General features: G+C 43.5%; 1 protein-coding gene across 3 annotated transcripts; it reads right to left on the reverse strand.

Moving 5' to 3' along the window:
• Window positions 1-324: 324 nt before the first annotated feature.
• On the reverse strand, window positions 325-22,369 carry LOC308408580 (protocadherin-1-like). Of its 3 annotated transcripts, XM_080900913.1 has the most exons (4): window positions 21,799-22,369; window positions 21,604-21,702; window positions 8,194-9,031; window positions 325-4,202 (listed from the first exon to the last, which is right to left on the reverse strand). In XM_080900913.1, exons 3-4 carry the CDS (start codon window positions 9,007-9,009, stop codon window positions 1,953-1,955), a joined length of 3,066 nt encoding a protein of 1,021 aa, XP_080757039.1. In that variant the 5' UTR covers window positions 9,010-9,031; window positions 21,604-21,702; window positions 21,799-22,369; the 3' UTR covers window positions 325-1,952. The 3 variants fall into 3 exon arrangements, with proteins under 3 accessions (XP_080757039.1, XP_080757038.1, XP_080757040.1); XM_080900912.1 differs by having other exon boundaries at window positions 21,604-22,369; XM_080900914.1 differs by lacking the exons at window positions 21,604-21,702; window positions 21,799-22,369 and adding an exon at window positions 13,881-13,998.
• Between the last annotated feature and the right edge of the window lie 23 nt (window positions 22,370-22,392).

The raw sequence follows: 22,392 nt of genomic DNA on the forward strand, positions 1-22,392 counted from the left end.
AAATTCTGCTTTAAAGTGTTAAAAAGAAAACAAAACACTGTACAATTATGTCCCCATAGAAAAGTACATGAGAGTACACGACTGAGCAGGTGTGCACAGACTAGATGTGGCTTTAAATTCTAGTATGATGCCTGCATGTCAACAGGCTAAATGTTAAACCAGCAGGAGCGCTAGCAAGCTGCCAACAGCAGCAGGGACTCTGCGAGACTGACCAAAGAAACAGTTTCTCGCGTGTTCATATATATATATATATATATATATATATATATATATATTTTTTTTTTTTTTTTATATATACATATATATATAAAAAAAAAATATATATATATATATGTAAACTGATGATCGCGATCGCGATGACAGTGAAAATGCAGGTGTGTGTGAGTCTTTGGTACATCTTTTCAAACAGTCAACACAAGTCAGTAGAACAATGAAATGGCCTTGTTAAGCTCACACGAGACACACTGTAATGTTGCAAAATAAACAGCAGATGAAAAAGCAGAAACAAAACAAAATGTTTCACATTCACATGTATGTACAGTCTGAACATCACTACAACACCTTAATCTGATTGTCTGGTTTTTTCAGCGCATGTGACATTTTCACTTTTCACAGCTGCAGGTCCATCAACATGAAGCCACAAAACAGCCGATGTGGCGTGAACGCTCATCACAATCATACAGTTAATGGCCCCCGTCTCACAGACCCCCTCCCAACTCCCCTTTTGGTACATTAAATAGAATAAAGCAAGGCACTCTGGGTAAAAGAAGGCAAAAGCGGGTGCCTGGAAAATTACCTGCCATTAATCTGTGCAAACAATTGCCTTTTGAGCCCCTGTGATTGGGAACACAGCTAAATTAAAAGTCGTCTTTCAGCTGACCTGACAGGAAGCGTTGTGGCTCGGAAACGGTCGTATTTAGTTGTAGTGTACCTTTTCCTTCATAGCGTAGAGGCTCTTTATAACCCCACTCCCTTAGCCTTCTTATTGCCTTTCTTCCTTTCTTTCTTCTTTGCTGCTTGGCTCCCTGACTGAGCTGAAATTACCTTAAATTGGTCTGAACTGGATGGAAACACTAAAGTGCTGCTCAGTCAGTCTACTTTCTGGCAAAAGAAAGCTAAGAAACAATAAAAATTGGTTAAAAAAAAAGAACGAAAACTAACTCAGGAATTCACAGTCACTCTTTGTCACACTTCAACAAGCTGATCCGGCCATAAAGAGCAGCTTTAAGCCTCAAGTCAGCTCTCCAGACAAAAAAGAAAAGAATAACACATTCAGACATAATGAGGATGTCAGCATGAACCTTTCAATGGGTGCTCAAAGAACTCCAAGAACATTTGCGAATAATAAAATGGGGAAAACTCATAATGTCCTTCATTTAATCCACCATAAAAAAAGGTAAAATGAAACACAAACAAATGAAAAACACAGATGCTAAGGACAGACCCATATGGGATTTCCAAGTTGAACAGGGGGCTCAATCAAACGTATGCTATCAAACTTGGGTTTACATAACATCATAAGTAATTCTTTGAAATATCACATATTTCGCTATAACAGGAACTTTTAATTAAATTCTGCAGATTAAACATTTGAATGCAAGGCTTTGAAAACATCATCCAAAAAAACCCCAAAACCCATTACCTCAAACATAAAAATCCTCCATAAATGTGTTTTAGATCAACAGAGTCCATTTTAGGAGGGAGGTTACTGTAAGGAACTGACAAATTGGTAAGCCCATATTTGGTCTAGCCCTGCAATCCTTCATTCTGTGGCTTTGTGGTGTCCATGTTGAAGTGAATACCCAAAACTGAGCAGAACAGAAGACAAATGGTGAACAGAACCAAACTTAAAATAAAAGGAATCACAACTGTGAGGAGGTGGGTGATGTGCAGGGAAATCAGTGCAGCTTTGGTGGAATAACATTGGCTTTGCCAAATAAGTCCCAGCGTGACTACCACACCCGGTTGGTCCAATAGATCTCCCTGTGGTACATTGCTGTGTTTGCGTAGTCTCCTACCTGTTTGTTGCTGTATTTGGGTGGGTTGGCCTTGTAGCTGTAATCCGAATATTGGTCGGAGCCAGTAGAGTTGTTGTCGCCCGTCCCCACGAAGGTGTTGGTGGCAGGGAGGTCCTGAACAGCCTGGTGCTTCTTGGAGGCAGACGGTGACTGTGGCTGCAGCTGGATGGATGGTAGCGGGGAGTTGGAGCGGTAGTGGCGCCCCAGATCAGGGCTCCCTGGTGGATAGTTAAGGGGCAGGTGGATTCTGGGACTGTCATTGACATTCTCATTGATTAAGTTGAATTTGAGGCCTTTTTGTAGACTGGCGTCCTCATCATCTTCTCCTGTCTTAGCTGGTTTTGGAGCCTTCCCCTTTTTGCTCTTTTTCCCTTTGCCATTTTTAGGGCCCTGCTTTGGGGCATACAGGTCCTTACTCTCCTTCTTGCCAGCCTGGTAACCACTCTTGGTATCCTTCTGTACCCAGCGTCTGATGAGGACCACGGCAACTATAACTAAAATGACAACAGCAAAACCGGCAAGACTACCGTACAGAATATTGCTTTGCTGAGAATAGGCATAGTTGGGATCTCCGGCAATGTCCCTGTCCAAAGGGGTGTAGAGGCTGTGTCCAACCAGCGCTTCAATGAGGGAGACATTTGATTTTGTTTCATTTACAAAAACATGAACTAGTGCAATGGTGTTACGAGGAGGTTTTCCCTTATCAACAACCTTCACTACCAGCCGATGTAGCCCATTGTACTTCGGGGTTAATTCTTGTGCTGCTGTGATTTCCCCATCATTGGTAGATATTTGGAACAGATCATATGGATTTCCACCTATGATGGTATACTCTAGCTCAGCATTGAGTCCAGCATCAATGTCCTCAGCTTTTACCACCTCCACGTGTGTGTTTGGTCGGGTCCCAACCGGTAGGTGTACAAAGGACGAGTTAGACGGCCTGGTAACATATGGGGCATTATCATTTTCATCCAACACATTGATGGTCACACCCACATAGGAGGATCGAGGCGGGTTACCACCATCCACAGCCTTTAGTTGAAATGTGTAGGTGCTCTTCTTTTCACGGTCGAAGGAGATGCTTGACAGGATGGTTCCTGTGCCATTCTGGATGACAAACATGCCATTGTCCTGTTCCACAAACAGCCTGACTTGGGAATTCTCATCCTTATCTGCATCATTGACTGTCACTACACCAACAGGATTGAGTGGAGGCATGTTCTCTATGACAGAGAAGCTATAGCCATTCAGTGTAAACTTTGGGTCATTGTCATTGCAATCTAGAACATTTACCACCACCGTGGCAGTGCCGGTTTTACTAGGCACACCCTTGTCTGCTGCAGTTACACGGAATTCATAACGCTCTTTTTCTTCCCGATCCAATGAGTGATTCACACGAACTTCTCCAGTGCTGGAATTAATTTTAAAGAGCCTTTTGGCTGTTGAATCAGTGATGGTATAGAACAACTCTGCGTTTGTGCCGCTGTCTGCATCTGTCGCCACAATGTCTAGAACTTTGTCTCCTGGCTGGTTGCCTTCTGCAAAGTCTACCTCAACAGTTGAAGGAGAAAAGTTTGGTGCATTATCATTAATATCTGTAACCTGGACTTTGAGAGCGTTAGTGCTGGACAGAGCTGGGTTTCCAGAATCCACAGCGACTATTTCAATCCTGTAATCCTTAATACGCTCATAATCCAGCAGGGTTGTTGTCTGCAGGAAGTATTTTCTCTTCCGATCGTTGGCTGACTCACTTGCAGGACGAAGCTGAAATGGAACATCACCAGCAACAACACATGTCACCACAGCATTTTCCCCCTCATCACGGTCTGACACCTGGACCAGTGCCACTGGTGTACCAATAGGCATGTCCTCAGAAATGTTGGCCACACCATCATGATGTGTTACCAAGCCAATACCACGGATCTCAATGGCTGGTGCATTGTCATTTTGGTCCTTGACGTGTACGGTCACAAGGACCTTGGAACTCTTGGAATTGGGTCCACGATCTCTTGCCACCACAAAGAACTTGAGAAAGTTTTCTTCTTCTCTGTCCACAAGACCTTTGACGTAGACGATGCCTGTTGCGCGGTCAATGCGCAGAAGCCTTTGGACAGATTCTGATGCTTGATGGAGGCTGTAGTCTATCTCTCCATTGAGGCCAGTGTCTGCGTCGTTGGCTTTGACCTACAAGAGTTGGAAAAAAACAAAAGACAGACAGACAGACGGACAGAAAGAAACAAAGAAACAGATTCAATCGTTTAGCCAAACACTGTCCAAAACAACATTAAGAATCAGATCATTTGCCTGTTCAGAATTGCATTTGGTACACTGGAAAATCAAAATATCATCAAAACATTGATCTTTTGGCAGGTTTGCAGTTTTCATGACAAGCAATAAATATTCTATATTTAAGACATTCAACTTTAGACTAAAAGTCTGAAGTAATCTCAGACTAAAAGAATGATTCGCCACGCTCTTTTTCATGTGACGTCAGTGAAATACGCGTCATGATTCCATTACAGTCTCTGTTAAATTTTAATGATTATTTAGCTTCTTTGGCTAATGAAGAGTCATGACCATTACTAATGCAACAGTACAAGGCCCTTTATGTTTTCCTCAGGGGGAGGAGTTTGTATGCTGCGAAAGATAATACCCGATCAAAGCTGATTGCACAACCCTACACAACAACATCTAACGGCCGTGCAGCGGGTCATTGGCATCTAATGGGCAGACGAGTGAATGTTAATGTTCCTCTCATTATCAGAAAAGCCCCAGCTCCTCAGGGCCCATTAGGAGACTGAATAGGACAGAACAGAATGAACCACAAGCTGACTTCATAAGTCCAAACCTAAAGTGAATGGGGGCAGTTAGTCAATTAGGAGATATGAGAAGTCAGCAAAATATCACTTAGGAAATACTCGTTAACACACCTGTCCTATCTACGGATCTAAACCGTTTTAATTGCAGTCATTGAATGCCATGGCTGCCGGTCAGAAATGTAGGTTGTTTCAAATTAAGCAGTTCTTGAACAGCTGATTTAAATGTCCCAGGTGCTGCTGATCCAGTGTTTGTACAGCCTTCACCCAGGACAGAGTAATGTAATTATGTTTGGTTTTTTTTATTCTTCTTTTTTTAAGGCCATTATACCTTTAAAGCTGGGCTGGTTCTTAGCCAAGCTTGCACTCAGTAATATATTTCCCTGAAATTTAAGTCCAAAATATTATGATTTACTAAAATACAAAAAAGGAATCTGCCAATGGGATAAGATTATTAGGGCTACTTTTTAAAGAACCAATCAAACATAAGGGATTGCTTCTGGTCGTAGCTTCGTATTTATCCAAATAAGAAACACCCTTTAAAGCCCCTAAAAACACCAGCTACATTAGTAATCAAAATCTAATATAATGTAAACATGATATAAGTTCAATGAAGATACAGATTATACCATATCCAAAACCATTTAAATCAGTTTTTAGGAGGAAATCAGGGTTTAAAAGGCTACTGCTAGCAGAATCTCTGAAGACTCTTGTTTTTCACACAGACTCCAGTTCATACTGCCACATAATAAATATGTTGTTTATCGTCTGCTCAAGAAACTCACAAACTGTGACGGACCACCACCAGCACCATGATGTGACCATAGAAGCTGCTGATCCAAGTCAGAGAGGTTAAGGTTAAAGAAAGCATGAAAGTGAAATTATAATTTCTCCTGCCCATTGATTTCCTTTCCTTTGCTCTGGCCTTAAGCAGCAGACATCACCAAACAGCGGTGAATTATTGACAGCTTCTGAGAATTGTGTATTGAACAGTGTTGCTGCTGGAGCCCGGTGCCACTGTGATGGGGACAGAGCTGCACTGGCTGCGCTCCAAGGCCACTTTGTCCAGGCATACAGAAACTATAAACACTCTTTATCTACCAGTTAACAATTAACCTGCAAGAGCGTCTGGTTTCCTGACTGAGTGAACCAGAGTTTCTGAATGTTTCAGGTGATTTACAACAGTAAACCTTTAATTTATTCCAACATTCTCCAAATGAGCCTGGTTTCTCCCCCTCCACGAAACTATTAGAGAATTTATTCCCGAGGAAATGAGCTTGCAGACACTTAACGCAGAGAAATAATCTATCACAGTTTATATCCTGTCTAGTTTATTGTTGACTAAATTACATTATAATGACGTGGCAGTTCAGTGTGGACTCTTCAAACCATTTGAGGCTGCTTTTTGAACTAATTAATCAGCTCGTCAACATCATATTGTTTTTTAAATCATCTTTAGGATTTTAGTGACTACGCATTAGGGACCCCTGTCAATATTCCTTGGTCTTTAATAAGCGCTAAATTTCAAGGATCTGTCTTCTGCTAATTACTTGATTAAAGGCTCTAAAAACTGTTAATTATTCTGACTCAGCTTGTTGATATGGTTGATTAGAGCTACATTTAAAAGAAAAGATGCCAAATTTCGAGCTGCTCTGGTTGATGTCCTTCTGGTTAGCTTCCATTTCTGAAGGGTTTCAGGTAGGCGGAGCTAAGTTCAAAAGCTTTAAATGCAGTGGTGCAGAAAGGATCAGTGAATTCAACTTGGCAAGGTGGGGATATCATGTACCTAAGTGCACCTATCAGGCACAAGAGCAACATTTGAATGTAAAGAAAAAAAAATCGGATCAAAAACCACACCCACACAGGCTCTGTAACTGGGCTTTTCCACACATTGAATATATAAGAACAGAAGAATTGTTCAAAGGAATTTACTTTAGGTTACATTACAAGGGAATATCAATCAAATCTTTTTTATGCATTATTTTTATCCAGAATATATATATTTTTTCCAAAAATCTAGCGATTTAAACTTAAATTTGCCCATTTTTAGACAACAAAGTTAGACCCACTGATGTTACTTTTTTTGAGATAACAATCTGGCTGCCTGAAGGTCTAAAATAAGGTGACTCGATACTGAAACAGCTTTAGAAGAGGCTAACAATAATCACAAAGCAGCAGTGTGTTCCTTTAAAAAACAAGTCAAAAGAAAGGGATATACATGTCTGTGTTGCCATTGGCTGATTTAAGAAGGTCAGGGTCGTCAGTCGGCGATGTCCTGCTGCCTCTAAAGCATCGCTCCTCAAACGCACGTTAAGTGAAATGAATTCTGTGGCTCTCTGAAATGCAATGAGCCACATCCAGAGCAATAATACCAATAAGCCCCGTGGATAATCTCATGACTGACTCAGATTAAGTCATGCACAGCAAGCTGGAAGGCTGGCTGGCTGGCCGCACTGCAGTCTGGGAGAAGGGGCACGAAAAGTGGAGGATGACATGGTGAAGTGGGTTTGTTGGGATGTTGCGGAGTCACCGAGCCAAACCGGGCCTTCCTGCTCTGCTCGCTGACGGCAACATTACGTACCGCCGCTCCAGCCGAGGGCTCAAAGGTGAAGTTGAATCAGTGGTTAATATGTGACTACACACAGCGATCCCACGCCCCGCTTCACCTCCGCTGCACCATCTGTCTGTACGGATAATTGAGCAGCATATTACGTGCAGTCGCTGCTCCGTGTTGTCCTGCAGTGTTATCGCCAACAAGGCCAAAGGTTCCACTGCAATGTTCGGCGGACAAGAAAAACTCTGGATTGACTCCTGAACAGCAGCAGCAGCAGCGCTCACACGCAGTTTTGCCTGGAGAGAACTAACTTTGCTACTTTTAAAATAACACAATAATAATCATTTACTTGTGATATTTTAGATTAATAGACTGTAAATGAAAAAGCTCCCATAAGGCTGGATCTCATATGGTTGAGACTTGTATCCCTAAATCACACATAGGGGACAATTTTGAGTAAATAAGAACTGTCCTCAACTTCCACTTCATATTGAATTTTTCAAAATGGAAAAGGTTTTAACAGCAAAGCTTTACTGCCAAAACAAACAAGTGACTTCATTAAGGAAGTTCTAGTTTCTGAAAACCTGCCCATGCAACACAACTGAAAGCCGACGATCTGTTGGGTGTGAAGAGGTAAACATGTTGAAACCTTTAAATGCAAAATGTAAGTGTTTAAAGTTACATTTTACACTGAAAAACATTAATCAGAGGATAAATGACTGATTAGCTATCGATAATAAATCAGAGCTAACGGCTCTACAGATTCAGATAAAATGAATTGTACGACACTGATGTGTGTGCTGACCTGCAGTACAGAGTGTCCCGGTGGACTGTTTTCTGGTAGGTCAGCTTCGTAGTGACTTTTCTCAAACTTCGGAGTGCAGTCGTTCTGGTCGGTCACCGTAACTCTCAGCAGAGCGCTGCTGGCCCTCGAAGGCTTCCCGCCATCCTGTACCCTAATGTTCAGGTCATACGAGTCCTTTATCTCACGATCTAAGTTGCCCATCACGACCAGCTGCGGCAGCTTCTCCTCCGCGTCCATGGCGACCTGCAGGCTGAAGAGCTGGTCAGCGCCTAATCCGGTGCTACTGCTCAGAGAGTAATCTGCCACGCCGTTGCTCCCCGAGTCTCTGTCAGTGGCCATGGGGATGGAGAAGAGGGCGCCGATGTGCGTGTTCTCGGGAATGGACAGAGTCAGGATAGGCGAGGAGAACTGTGGAGTGTTGTCATTTATGTCCAGGACCTCGATGCGACCTTCAATGAGCCGCGGCCCATTGCCGATACCCTTCACCATGTCAGTGATCGACACCTCAAACTCCAGGTAGCATTTGTCGCCCTCGAACAGGTTGCGGCAGTCTCTCAGCGTCTCACGATCGATGGGGATCTCGGTGGTGTAGATGTCACCGGTCGAGCCGTCGACCCTCAGGTACGGCGCACCCACCTCCAGCTTATAGAGATGACCGGCATTGGGCAGGCCCTGGTCTGTCGCCAGGCTGCCAATCATCGTGTTGGGCGGTCGTTCCTCAAAAACCTGATAGAGGATGTCACTGGGCGAGGCGCTGCAAGACACCAGCAGGAAGGCAGCTAAAAAGAACAAAGCTTCACACCTCGGCGCTGCCATGTCTCTGCCAGAAAACACCGCTCTGAAACAGACAGAGACAGAAAACACATTAGTAAGACTCATGTTCTGCTTCAGACGGCACCAAACAAGACTGATAACTGAGGATCTGCAGAGCTGCTGCTCAGATTTATTTCAGGGCCACTCAAGAAAAGATGGCTAAATTCATCTCCTTCAGCGTCTAAACATATCCTCAATGGTTACTCGCCAGACCCGAATGCGGAAAGTTTTCGAGTCTGAACTCATCGGCTGAGACGGTGTGGGGAGAGCAGCCGAGCAGGGTAGAGTGATGACTTCCTCCTGCTACCAGTCGACTGCTCTGGCAGGAAGACAAACTGAACGCTGCTGCAGGCGACCAAAAATACTGACAAGAGGCAGCAGGTGGTAATGGGCCACATGATTAGAATAAAAAAGTAAGATAACACGTGGGGAGGACCGCACTCGTAGAAAATCGGATCATTTTCATGTCTTTCGTGCGTCTCAAAACATGTTTAGTTTGCAATCCAACCTAAAGTCCAACATTCTGAGTAGCCTATAGCATTGAAGGCTGTTTGCAGGGATAATAAACTCAAATTTAAGCTTTTTAAATGTCAAACAGAATTTCAAGCAAGAGCAGATCTTGTTCCTGTGCAAGCAATTCAAGACATAAAGAAAAACATTTGCCATTGCCTTCATCACACACTACTTGTTGGGCATAGTACTTGTTTTCCAGCATAATACAAATGTGGTACAACAGGTTCAGCAAGTCATCAATGATTGAATGCTTCAGGTAACCGTTTTATAACTACACAAGACACACAAGCCTCCAACTAAGAGTTTATTAGTTTTAAGTTTAAGTACATTTCAGACTTCACTTGACCTTGCAGACTCTCAGAAGAAATCCTTTTTTCTACAGAACTCATAAGAGTCGACTCTGCCGTCAAGTCTGAATGTGTTTACTCAAACCGACTTCATTCCTGATGGCCTGGTGTTCATAACGCTACATCTGAGCCAGACTCTTCTTGATATAAACTCTTCTCTTTTCTTCTCCCCTCATTCACTCCACCTCTCCTCCTCTTTCTTCTGTCTCTACACATTATCTTTTCTTGGCAGTAAATCTCAGACAGACACTCCACTCTGTATTTCCTGCTGTAGGAGTTTCTCAGCTGCGGGTCGCAGAGGTTAATCTGAAAAGTGCTTTTTTTTTTTACTTTTCCTCCTCACGTACTTGATTTGGAGAGACTATCTCCCTCGCGCGCACACACACACACACACACACACACACACACACACACACACACACACACACACACACACACACACACATAGATCCAACATGGACCAGTATGCTGAATGGGAAGCAGGAACCCCGCAACTCGGATGCACGCAGTTTATTTTGTCCTACAGGATGGAGTCTGCTTGTGTGTCTGAAAGAGAGGGGAGGAGTGAATTTTCTCTGTTCACAAATCCAACATAAAACCAGAACAATATTATTTTAATAGCACGTGCCCCTTCACACATCAGAACGCCTCATCTGTTCACACGAACCCAGAAAGAAAGTGTTACCCTGCAGAGCACTGTGGTGATATCAGGCTACATCCACGCCAGACATCAGCCTGTTAAGTGAGACTGTAGTTATCTGCCTTAAACTTCAAAGCATTTTTTCCCCCATTAAATAAAAGACAAACGATTGTCTAGTAAAACTAAGAGTATTCTCATATGGTTCGACTCAAGCAGCTGAGCAGGATTTTAAGTGAAAATGAGCAGGAATGTAATCACGGATGACTTTATGGACCGATGATTTCTGTTGTCGGTTTGTTTAATGGCCTTGTGGTGTGGACTGAGTCTCCTGCACAAATTTTTTTTTTTAAATTTAAAATCAAAAATAAATTTCAAAGTGGCAGCAGACCCAGAAGGCTGCAAATTAGCCTTTTATATTAGCTTCTGTTATTCTGTAACAACGTTACGTAAAGGTCAACCTGGGATTTGGGACGTCTCACACTTGCACGATGGGCCCTAATTATCCATCTCCCACTCGTTTCAAACAAAACAGAGAACGGCAACAAAAACCGGACACTGATCTGAGCGTTCGCCCTCGCCCTCCCCACTGTGACACGCTGGCACCGAATTACCCCTGCACCACTGCGAACGTGTGCGTGCATGTCGGGCTGTGAGTGTTAGTGTGTCTGTTACAGTGTAAATGATGCCCGTGTGTTTCTTTTCTCACATATTTTCTTCAGAGCTGCCAAATACCCCAAACTATTGACCCCTGACCTTTGACCCTGTGATATTTCACACGTCACTGTGGAAACGGAGCAAAAACGACTCGGGTGGCTGGCTGGTGTCCAGTCTGCTAATGCAGCTCTGAACACATGAGAGTGGCTCCACAAAACCAAAGGCTGGCTCTAATCAGTGTGATACATACGCACACAGATGTGACGGCAGCGATCGCTGATAAGTGAGCTTCCTTTACTGTCAATGCAATGAAGTATTTTCATTTCCTTGTGTATTTACATGAGGTTTCATGTAAATACACAAGGTGCTGTTCCTGAAAACAGTTTGTTTAAGGGTGAGCTCATGCTTTGTCAACATATGAATATAAAGCAGATGAATGGGATGACAGGCAGTTACTGGGTCCAACATATCTTTCCTTCTAAACGCCTTTAATGAGTCTATGGAAACATGAACCCCTGCCCTGTGGATTATGAGACATTACCCGAGAACACAGAAAGCAGTTTTATTGAAAACATCTTTGTTTCTATAGATTCAATTTGGATTTTCAATTCATGAAAAATTGCAGATAAAAGTTTGCACATGTGCAAAGTTCACGCAACACTTGTAATGTAAACTGCAACACGCTGAATCACAGTGCCAATATCCCCTCTGGGGCCAACATTTTCATTTAGAAAGTAGCAGCTGAAAACATATTTCAGCACAGCTCGTGGTACCTGAACGTGAGCGCTGCTTTAACGCCTCGTGATAAAAATAGAAATGGAATCAGAACATTTGCTTTATTCGCCTTTTCAGCACAAACAAATCACGTAGGTGCGTTGGGTTTCTGCATGCTTGCCACTCAAGGCCTCAGGTGAGATCAGGGGATTCTGTTGTTGCAGTTGTTTCCACAGATCGTGGGGTGTTAAAAAAAAAGAAAGAATTCAAGTCGTGAGAAAAATTTGATGCTAAAAAAATCTTCAGGGTCAAAATGTGAAAAGTTCAAAGTGCATGGATTCCATGTTCGCATGTTTGTTCACATGTAGTGCGCATTTTTGTGAGTTTGTGTGCGCCTTCCTCGGGGGACGAGTGAGCCAGAGATCGCCCCGCTCGTCCTCTTTCCCACAGTCTCAAGCTTTCTCACTAAGCAGTGTGTGTGCGTGCGTGTGTTTGCATGTTTGTGTAGAAAGCGGGACAGCCAGTTCAGCTGCTGGAGCCACTTGTGTGTGTGTTACATTACAAAGACATTAGACAAAGACTAAGGACAGTAACATTTCCATGTGTAAGGCTCGCTGCCACCCGTGTTTGCCGCTGGAAGAGGCGAGAGACAAAGACTCACAATAAAGTACTCAGAGGGATTGAGGGGGGGGCGTGTCCAGACAACAGCACTCATCTATACATTACAAAGCAGCTTAAAGGCCCTCGGACCACCTCCTGTGAGTGTGTGTGTGTGTTTAGTGTTAATATTCAGAGTGTGTCTCCATGTTAATGTCCCACCTGCATACCCGTGGAGTCACAGCTGCATTAAATTACCACCACTGTAAATGCCACATTATGGTTTTTGCCCCCTCTCTACGCCTTGCCCCCGGGTGCTCTCATGCCAAACTTGGTACGAATATCTCCAATATGCACGTAAAACAATTACAAGTGTGTCGTAAAATTGTAAGTTCAAACGCAGCTGCAGCTGAGCCATAAACTCAGTCTAAACATAGTATTTTCACCGCAGTTTATTAAGTCGATAAAATGCAGTAACGTCTTCGATGAAAAATCGTGTTTTATTTAAGTAGCAGTTTGAAAGCAAAAAAGTAAAACGTATTTCCTCCTGAAAGATGGCAGAACAGATGAGCTAACTGACTCTAGTCGGAGCGAAATGCTTCAAGACAAACACGCTTCTTACTCTTTGAAAGCTTTAGTGAATGTGCAGACTATTAAGTAATATCACTTATTATATTATTCATTTGATTTAGAGTTATAAGAATACCTTTAAATTATGACTTGACTTTCTTTTTTGAGTACTTACTTAAATATCTGAGTACTTCTCAAACTTTTAAAACCTTTAAAAACTGATGTAACACTTTCAAAATTCTGCGTACAGTAACGGGTCGCTGGATAAAATCAGGACAGATAATTAGAATCATATATCAGTGACAAAATAAAATCCATTGTGATGAAAATCAAACTAGAATAAAACGCTACTTCAGTGTTTGCCAAGGGAAATTCTTGACTGGTCTCTGTGGTTAAATGAATTTATATCAATGACAGTCACAGTTCCAAACACAAAACTGCAACATATTTTATGTAATTTCAGAAAATGTAACAAAAAATGATCACAGAATTTAAAAAAATGCTTTTTGTCATTTGCTTTAAAAGAAATCTATTTTGAAAACCATCCACGGACGGGTTAAGAGATGGAAAAACCAGCTGAAATTTCCAGTTTTTGCTAATCCTGTTAATTAAATATCAGACAAATCCAGACAGCATGCAGATCACTGATGCAGAAATCCCATAAATCCAACAAACCCATAAAACAAATCTGTTCATTAGTTTTCATGTATGAAAAATAAAAGAAATAAAATAGAACAGAGTAAAAAGGTGGCTAGCAATATATATATAAAAAAACACGACTGCACAAGAACACACTGAACTGCAGACACAACTTCTAGCACATAAATTGGACTACTGACCTTAGCGCTGTTCTGCAGAGCCGGTTAAACTTTAAAGATCCTGTGACTTGAGCTGTTCAGCTTGTCTGTGCTCCCTGGAGCATCTGCAGGGATGAGCTCCCGCTGCACGAGTGGGCGTATCTAAAGAATGGCATTTTCCAACCATCCTGCCTCTCTGCCTGTCCTTCCACATCATACTGCATGTATCTCCATAACAAACAGCCCTGGTACCTCTACACATGTCCCACTGACTGCAGACGCATCAAGGAATGAATGACGAAATGTCACGAAAACCTTAAAGAACACAACATTCTTGCATCTCTGTTGTCATTGTTCCACGATTATTCCTTAACACGCCACTTTTCACACACGGATTCAAAATCCACCCTTTTCAGCTGCGATTGAAATGTAGCATCTAGGAAAAAAGGGCATGAGGAGTCTGATCATGACTCCTCATCCCTGCTTCTTTGATTCCACTTTTCTGCAGGTCACACAAAGAATTAAGACTGACTTTTTTACACCACAGTATTTGGACTTGTGTTGCACTGCTAATATGTCCAACACTTGACTATCGATCAACACAACAATCATAATCCTGAACATTTTAATCTTGATAATTTAACACAAATTATTTGTAAACTACTGGCAGACGCAGCCGAGCGTGAAGATAGCCCCAGGTGACAGCAGACTTGAATACCTTTGTTCAGTCAAATTTTTGAAACGTCATCACAGTAGCCTGAAGTTAAACGATTACAAAAAACAAACGGGATACTGCCTAACTGATTGAGCCACTTATCAATGAACTGCGGCACCTCTAACACTGTATATGCAAAACTATAAGTGTGTATAAACTTAAATGATTTCTAGCCCTGTGCGATACGCTGGTGTCCCTCTGCTGCTGCACAGTATTTCAGTGAAGTCATTACTGAACTGGTTTTCTTAAAGAGATCCATCTAAAGAGAAGCTGTGTGACTGTGACAGAAACATAAAGTCCTTTGTGTTACATAAAAGGCACAATTATCCCTGGTATCATTTTTAATTGCGGTAATGTGTTGTGTAATTACACACGAAGTCCATCAGACCAATTACAAACCACAAAAATGGCAGCATGGAGCTGATGGCCAGCGGCCAAATTGGAAACCAGTTCGCAAAAGTTTCCGTGCAGGTGCGCACCGCTGTACCTGGGCGTATTTCCTACACAAAATGCAGTAACCTGAATGTCCAGCTCTTCAGGTTCACGCATACCAGAGCAGGCCTGAATTAAACATCACACACAAACACAGAAAATCAAAAGCTCCTTTGATGTTTTCAGATCTCAGATGGGTAGGATGTGCATGGTTGACGTGAGCTTTCTGGACAGTCCAGTGTGTGTGTGTGTGTGTGTGTGTGTGTGTGTGTGTGTGTGTGTGTGTGTGTGTGTGTGTGTGTGTGTGTGTGTGTGTGTGTGTGTGTGTGTGTGGTCCCCCTGCCTTCCAACACAATGGGGATTACTCTAATGACTCCATTCACTACCATTGTTTGATCCAGATTACTGCGCACGCAGACACACATCCTCCCTTTTGAAATGCAACAATCAGAGGTTGCCAGGTTCTTTCTGCCTCCCGACACCACCTGGATATGTTCAGCGTGAATTTGCTGGGTGCTGTAAATCTTTGGAAGTCCTGCAGTTTGACTCAGAAGTGCTTCTTGATTCAATAAAAAGAATCTGGGTACAATATTTACATTTAATTTAGTGCCAAACAAGGCTCCAGTCATTTGCCCTCAGAGCTGCGAATGAAAGCCGGAGAAGACGGAGCTTAAACTTATTTATGCAAGTTAAGTAACTGCATTGATTTGGAGGCATCCCCCGCTTGTTGCCTTGCGTGATTCCTTTCTTTCTTTCTTTCTTCCTTCCTTTTTTTTTTTTTTAAAGAAAGTCATTTCCTGACCAAAAGCACACGTTCGTCAAAATGCAGTACGGGGGCAGGACTTTTATAACAAAAGCAGTTAAAGCTCGAAAGCCTTTTGTTCACGGAACTGTGTGAACAGTAAACAACAATTTAACAAATATGAGAAGAAGCTCTTTAAATAATCCAGTTATGATCAATGGTTTTCGGGTCTATGATGCCTCTACACCTCTCCTCACAGGCAGCAGGAGCTGTGCAATGTGGTTTATCATCGGTGTGTCCACACCTTGTGTACACAGCCTTGTAACTTATCAGGTGTTCGGGGTTAAAAATGAAAACAACGTGACTACACTATGAGTCATAAATGCCGTGTAACTCGAGCTATGTCACATGATCATCATGTTGCTGTCAGACGGGAAAATTTGGATTTATGTGCATTTAGTCACCGATTTCATCACGCTCACAGCTGGTTTCTGTATGCTTGCTTCTTCTTTCTGTTGCGCAATTTTCATCCCGAAACTCCTGGTCTGAGGCACTGTGGCACGACTGGCTGGTTCAGGGATCAAACGTTTGACCTTCTACTGACAGGATGTGCCAACCTCTGATCCACACACACACACACAGTGATCCTCTGGGAGCAGCAGCAGAAGGGGATTATGGGAGCGGATGGTGGATGAACAGCAGGCTGGTATGAAGTAAAGATCGGGCATCATCTGAATGCGGTTTTAAATCCACGGCAACATATTTATTCCACATGAATGTCAGACTGCGGCAGGAGGAGATAATAACAATAAACTACCACTGCTTTATAAGCACCAGATAACACGGACTGACATGCTTATATAACATCAGTGAGCTGCTTTCACTTCTTTCCAGTCCACCCTGCTGGATTCTTGAGGGTTTTTTTTCTAATCTAAACTCAGATTATTTTTTAAAGGCTCCAATGACTCTTGGTATAAAAAAGGGTGTGGCCAAAGGTGTGAGGGGAAGCTTTTACAGTTACTACTGTAAAAAAAAAAAAAAAGCTGGTTAAAGCCTCTACAATTACGCATTTAGTTCTTGAATGACTAAATACAACATTCTGGGTTTGTGCTGGGGACCTTGCCTTGGATTGGATCTGATGCTTGTTTTCCATCGGGTGTTTCTGATTTATTGAACAAATGTTATGTTGGCATTCAAAGAACACCTTTTCAGCACACATCATGTGTGCTTTATGCACGCTGCCTCCTCACTTTTGCACTTTTAATTCAGCGGTCCATGCATCTCTATGTTTCGTTACATATTCCAAGTCTCTGACTCACCGCTGCAATCTTTATGATTTGGTCATTGCTGACCACTCGTGGTAAACGGCTCTGGCGGATTATCTACGAGGTGCCCCGGGTTTTTAGAGCTCTGGGATAACGATGCTTTCTTACTCTTGGATGCCGAATGTGTTGCAGAATGTTAAACGTGCTTTAATCTGGTATCATCGAGAATGTGGTGACACTGAAGTTCCTGTTTCACTATATACTGCGTTTTACAGTGTATATGTCTCTCCTGAAAAGACTTGATTTGAACCGTTCTTTAAAACTGCAGAGACAGATCATATATCACCTGAGCGCTCTGGATACAGGTATACCTGTTCTACACTGTTCAGTCATTATCAGTGCCACTCAGCACTCTGCACATGCTCAGTGCTGTTCTCTTGGTTTGTTGATCATCCAGACCCATATGGAAAAGAAATAGTAAAAACTTATATGATTTACTCATGAAAGTGGCCACTTCCTCATTACTTTCATATATTGTTTTAGTAAGTATCCAAAACATACAAGTTTCATTATATAATTTTTCAAGGGATCTTATATCTGTTTTCACTCTTGTATGCTTTTCATACAAGTTTCACACAAGACAGATACAAACTTTATAAGATTTATATATATCTTTTCCATATGGGGAGGCACACATTGCGTTGGAGGAAAATAAAGACAAACAAACCTAGTTATGTCTAAATATGGAGGAAATCAGTGTTGCTTTTGTGTTTAACAAAGCCGAAAGACGAGTGTCTTTGCTGGTGCCGATCAGCGCACCCAGTTCGCCCCAGTCCTCCAACCAAGGGTTTGAATAGTTGCCGTCAATTACCCCTGGAACCTCCTGAGCCCAGTAAATGGTAATCGGGCCAGCCCCATTGATACATACATTTAATTCTTCTCTGCACTCGATGGCTGGCGAAGCTTAAAGAGGCTCTGTGCAAGTTTAACAGATTAGTGTTAATCAACCACGAACTGATTAAATCACTTTTGTCATTTATCAAGAAAATGTGACAAGTGTCTTCTGCTTCCAGCTTCTAAAAGCAGCATTCAATACTTCTCTCTCTGCTTAGCATCGCTGTAAAATGCTCGAACAAAAGAAATCTGAAGACGACGCCTCGAGCACCTGTGACAGTTTATCGACCATCACCGCACGGCTGCATTATGTGAACACGCAGAGACGCAGCCTGAAATGACGCCTGCTGCTCAGAGTGAGAACACGCAGCGAGTTTTTTAACATTTAACTCACTTTAATGACTGCCTCTATTAACCAACAGAGAGAGAGAGAGAGAGAAATCAATACGGCTATATCATTCCATATCGGTGCTTTTAGTCTCATTTATGACAGGAAACGATGACAACCTTCCATCTGCCAGGCTGTAAAGCATCTCCATGTCAGCCGGACTGATTTACATGAAATTAACAGTGGGTGTGTTTATGATTCCCTCAGGAGGAGTTCTACCATTGCTCCTTTTTAATAAAATATAAAAATGATGATGACATTGCAGTTCACGGCAAAATTCAAGCCAAGCCTTCAACCACCTTTAGTTGATTTATGACATATTTGCCACTAGAAAGAGGGGGAAAAAAACCCAACCTCGCATAGGAGAATGTGGGTGAAAGTTTTTTTCATCAGGTCACAGTGTCCACAATATCACCGACGTGCTGCAACAGCACCGTGCCCTGAGTTCCCCCGTGACTCCTCGCCTTATTACAGAAGAGCAAGAGTGTAGCTACCAAGCAGATATAAACCTCTGCGACGTGTTCAGTGTGCTCCGCGAGCTGTAAGGGTTTCAGTGGGAAGAGGGGACACATCTGATCTCAGAAAAACAAAACGACAAACCACAAAAGCCAACCGGAGCCCGTCATCCTAACAGACTCAAAATGAAGCATGAATGTGCATTTATAACTAGGTTTGTGTTTTATTTCAAATGATTCATGTTTTCTTCTCGGATAGAAATCTATAGAAAAATATGTGATGGCTGTTGTACAACCACATCTCTGAGCGACCTGTTCAGGGTTTTCTTCCTCCCAAACTAACCGAAGGATCATCTAACTGGAAAATGTTACTGCCAGTCAAACTTTTCTAGCTTGTTTGTGAATTTCACTGAGATGCCAAAGATTTTATTGCTATTTCCAAGTTGTGACTAAGAGGTCAGGAGCCATACCCAAACACCATAAAAGAAGAAACAATGGATTAGTCAAGTAACCAGCCGTGTCACAGGAAAGACGTGACAAAGCATCCATTTCTCCTTTTTTCTTCTGCGTGTTAATGCGAGTTTTTGGTTTCCTCTCCCATTTGCGCGCTCGTTGTCACACCTAAACTTAAATTAGAAAGGAAACTGTCTGTGAAAACTCTGAAATCAGAAGGGTGGATGTCTCTTTTCCTGCAGTGCAGTGATGTGAATGCATGTGTGTGTGTCCATTTCACACACCAAACCCATTTCCACTCTACCTCCTCCTATTTTAATGACGGGCATTAACAATGCGACTCGCTCAGATCTCCAATTTTTACGCAGAAATGTGCAGAACGGACTCGGTGCGACCTCCCTCCTCCCACTCCATCCCCTTTCTCCCCCCAATGACTAATCCCCCACGCCGCAGAGCCACGGAGGACTGTGACGTTTGTCACCGTTTTATCTGATCACCCTGAATTAGAGGAGGCAAGAGAAGAATCCTAAAGATGGGAATCAAACCTCAGACCTCACCCTCAAAGTGGCGGATGGCATAAGCTCAAGTGACAGCAGGCTTGCCATCGAAGCCGGCCGCAAACCTGAGGGAGAATATCTCCAATTCAGTCGCTCCTGCTGCACAATAAACCTGGATCTACGCTTAACAGTGGCAGAATGCACAGGGGGGAACCCTCCAGCTCGACCATAAAACCACAATCTCACCCTCGGAGGCTTTTTATGTTTGTCCAACAGCAGAACACAGCAACGCAGCTACATTAATTCATTAATATTCTTTTATTAAATAACACCACTGTTCAAGTGGATTCTCCAGTTGTTCCAGGAAGTACGCTGGACCTGCTCTACTGTGCAAAATCGACCTTAAGGCCAAATGTGATTACAACGGTCTCGCCTTACTGGCTGAGACACATGAAGCTTCTAATGCAGCTGGATGATTTCACATCACGAGTTTCACAGGAAATTATGGGAGCGAGATGACAGTGGGGTAGTGGGGAATAGGGTCAAAGGTCAAGCGTGTAGGAAGAGAAAACATGGCAGATTCCCACGGAAGCGTCTCCGGAAACATGTGTTTGAAAACCACCAGTACTTAGCTCAGTATCAGAGAGGCAGATGCAGTTTGCATGTAAATACACTCCCCCCTTTCTCTTTCTCTCTCGCTCCCTCCCTCCCTCCTTCATGTGGAGCAGGTCTCTCTCTCTCCCCCTTTCTAGTACACACGCGCGCGCACGCGCACATACACGTACGCACACATGGAACAGAAGGAAGGAGGAGAACCGGAAAGCCGGAGACTGGTGGGACCGGACTGACTAGATTCCCAAGCGGTGACGCGGTGGATATTCATCATCAGCTGCCCTCCTGTCCACCTTTGATAGTTTACACTGATACTCTTGTGCCTTTATTTGCCTTCACACCATGTTAACGGCACGTAGGCTCCAGAAAACAAGCTCATTAAAGGGGGGTGTTAAGGAGGAGGAAAAGGGAGTTTAATTTGATGCTACAGGTGCTCAAAGCGGCCTCAGGTGCCGCAGAGGATCAGATATGGAGAATGATGTATGCCCCCACGTCTGCGCGTCTGGTTTATTAGCAGCCGTGGATGAATAGACTGTTTTGTTGCCAAGAGTCCCCAAAGGCAGATTAGCTCTTATATTCCAAGACAAACCTCAGATGATAAAGACACTGCCTTTTCACATTCTCTGAACACCGAGCGTCCCGTACAACTCCTACAGATCGAGCTTAAATGAAGCCCCAGTGAGTTTATGATGATGCTCCTATATGCACTACAGGGACCCGCGCGCACACTCTGCCCTACTGTACTGTCCTCCCGGAATGCATTAGCCAGGATTACCGTGGGGTTAGTTCCAGGTTCCGAAAGGTTTATCAACCCAAAGTGACCCACAGGAACGCATTTTATTACTAACAGTCACGGGGGTAATGCTGAGCGGGGAGGGGATCGATACGGATCAATAGCACTGTAGTGTAACACTGGTAAAAAAAAAAAAAAAAAAAAGCCATCTGAGGAGATTAGGCAGAGAATATGAAGGTCCAGTCGCGCTGAATGGATTTTATTTATTTATTTATTTATTTTTACCAACAAGTGTTTTAAAAAGAGCTCCTGCTCGACACAAACGCCCGTGTGCCTTCGGAGATTCAACCTCCATCGAATATGTGTTTTTTAATTAAGGCATAAGTGCTCATCCAAGCGAAACTGAATACAAAGTGAATGTGTTTCGGGCTATTCTCGTGCGTAAAACGTCTCCTGCAGTCCGACAGAAGGAGCTCGAGTCAAAATATTTGAAATATTTAGCATGAACGTAGTTATGTGCAGATAGAAGAAAAAGATTTTGTGTATGGATCGCGTATTTATGTGCAGAGAAGTTCCTACCTGGACCGGGTAAGAGCTGCGCGGTTCCCCGGCTCTGAGCGCTCCAGCCTGGCTACAGGCTCCGCTCCTCCTCGGCACCAAGACGGAGCCGCTCCAGACCTCCCGGGAAAAAAAAAAAAGAAAAATAAGAATCCCGAAAATCAAATCTCTAAATAAACCAAACAATCCAGTCAGACAGCCAGGGGTGGTGATTACTCCAATTTCTCTCAAATCTTTGTCCACTCTGAGTGTCGTGATCAGCGCTGCGCGTCAGCCCGACAGTCCTTCCTCTCACCGGAGGAGCGGCTGGAGCTGGAGTCCAGTCGGGGAGGAGGAGGAGGAGGAGGGGGCAGACCCGTCCGGGCGAGGAGGGGTGGGGAGGAGTTGGGTCACTCAGTTACTCCGCAGAAACGTTACCGCCGCCCGGGCTCTACGGACAGCGGCAGCAGCAGCAGCATCCTCCGCTGGTGGCACGCGTGGGGAGATGTTGGGGTGGAGGTGGACGGAGCAATGGGACAGGGCAGCAGTGTTTTTTTTGTTTTGTTATTTTTTGTTTTTTTTTAGAAAAAACGACCTGAGCAACAAACACAAGGTCCGGGAGCTGTCAGCAGCGGGTCTCCAGGTAGTTCCCACTCAGAAGCGCGGTCACCGCTCAGCCGCCTCAAACTCTGTCCGCCTTCCCGGTCCAGCACGGAGCAGGTCGCGCGACTGCACCGTGAGTGCTGAGAAAGTGGAGTGAATCCAAACGAGTGCGCTCGCGCTTCTCTCTCTCTCTCTCTCTCCCTCCCGGTCTCTATCTCGCTCTCTTCC

Source organism: Rhamphochromis sp. 'chilingali' (assembly GCF_963969265.1).
Source record: "Rhamphochromis sp. 'chilingali' genome assembly, chromosome: 13".
Classification (NCBI taxonomy): domain Eukaryota; kingdom Metazoa; phylum Chordata; class Actinopteri; order Cichliformes; family Cichlidae; genus Rhamphochromis; species Rhamphochromis sp. 'chilingali'.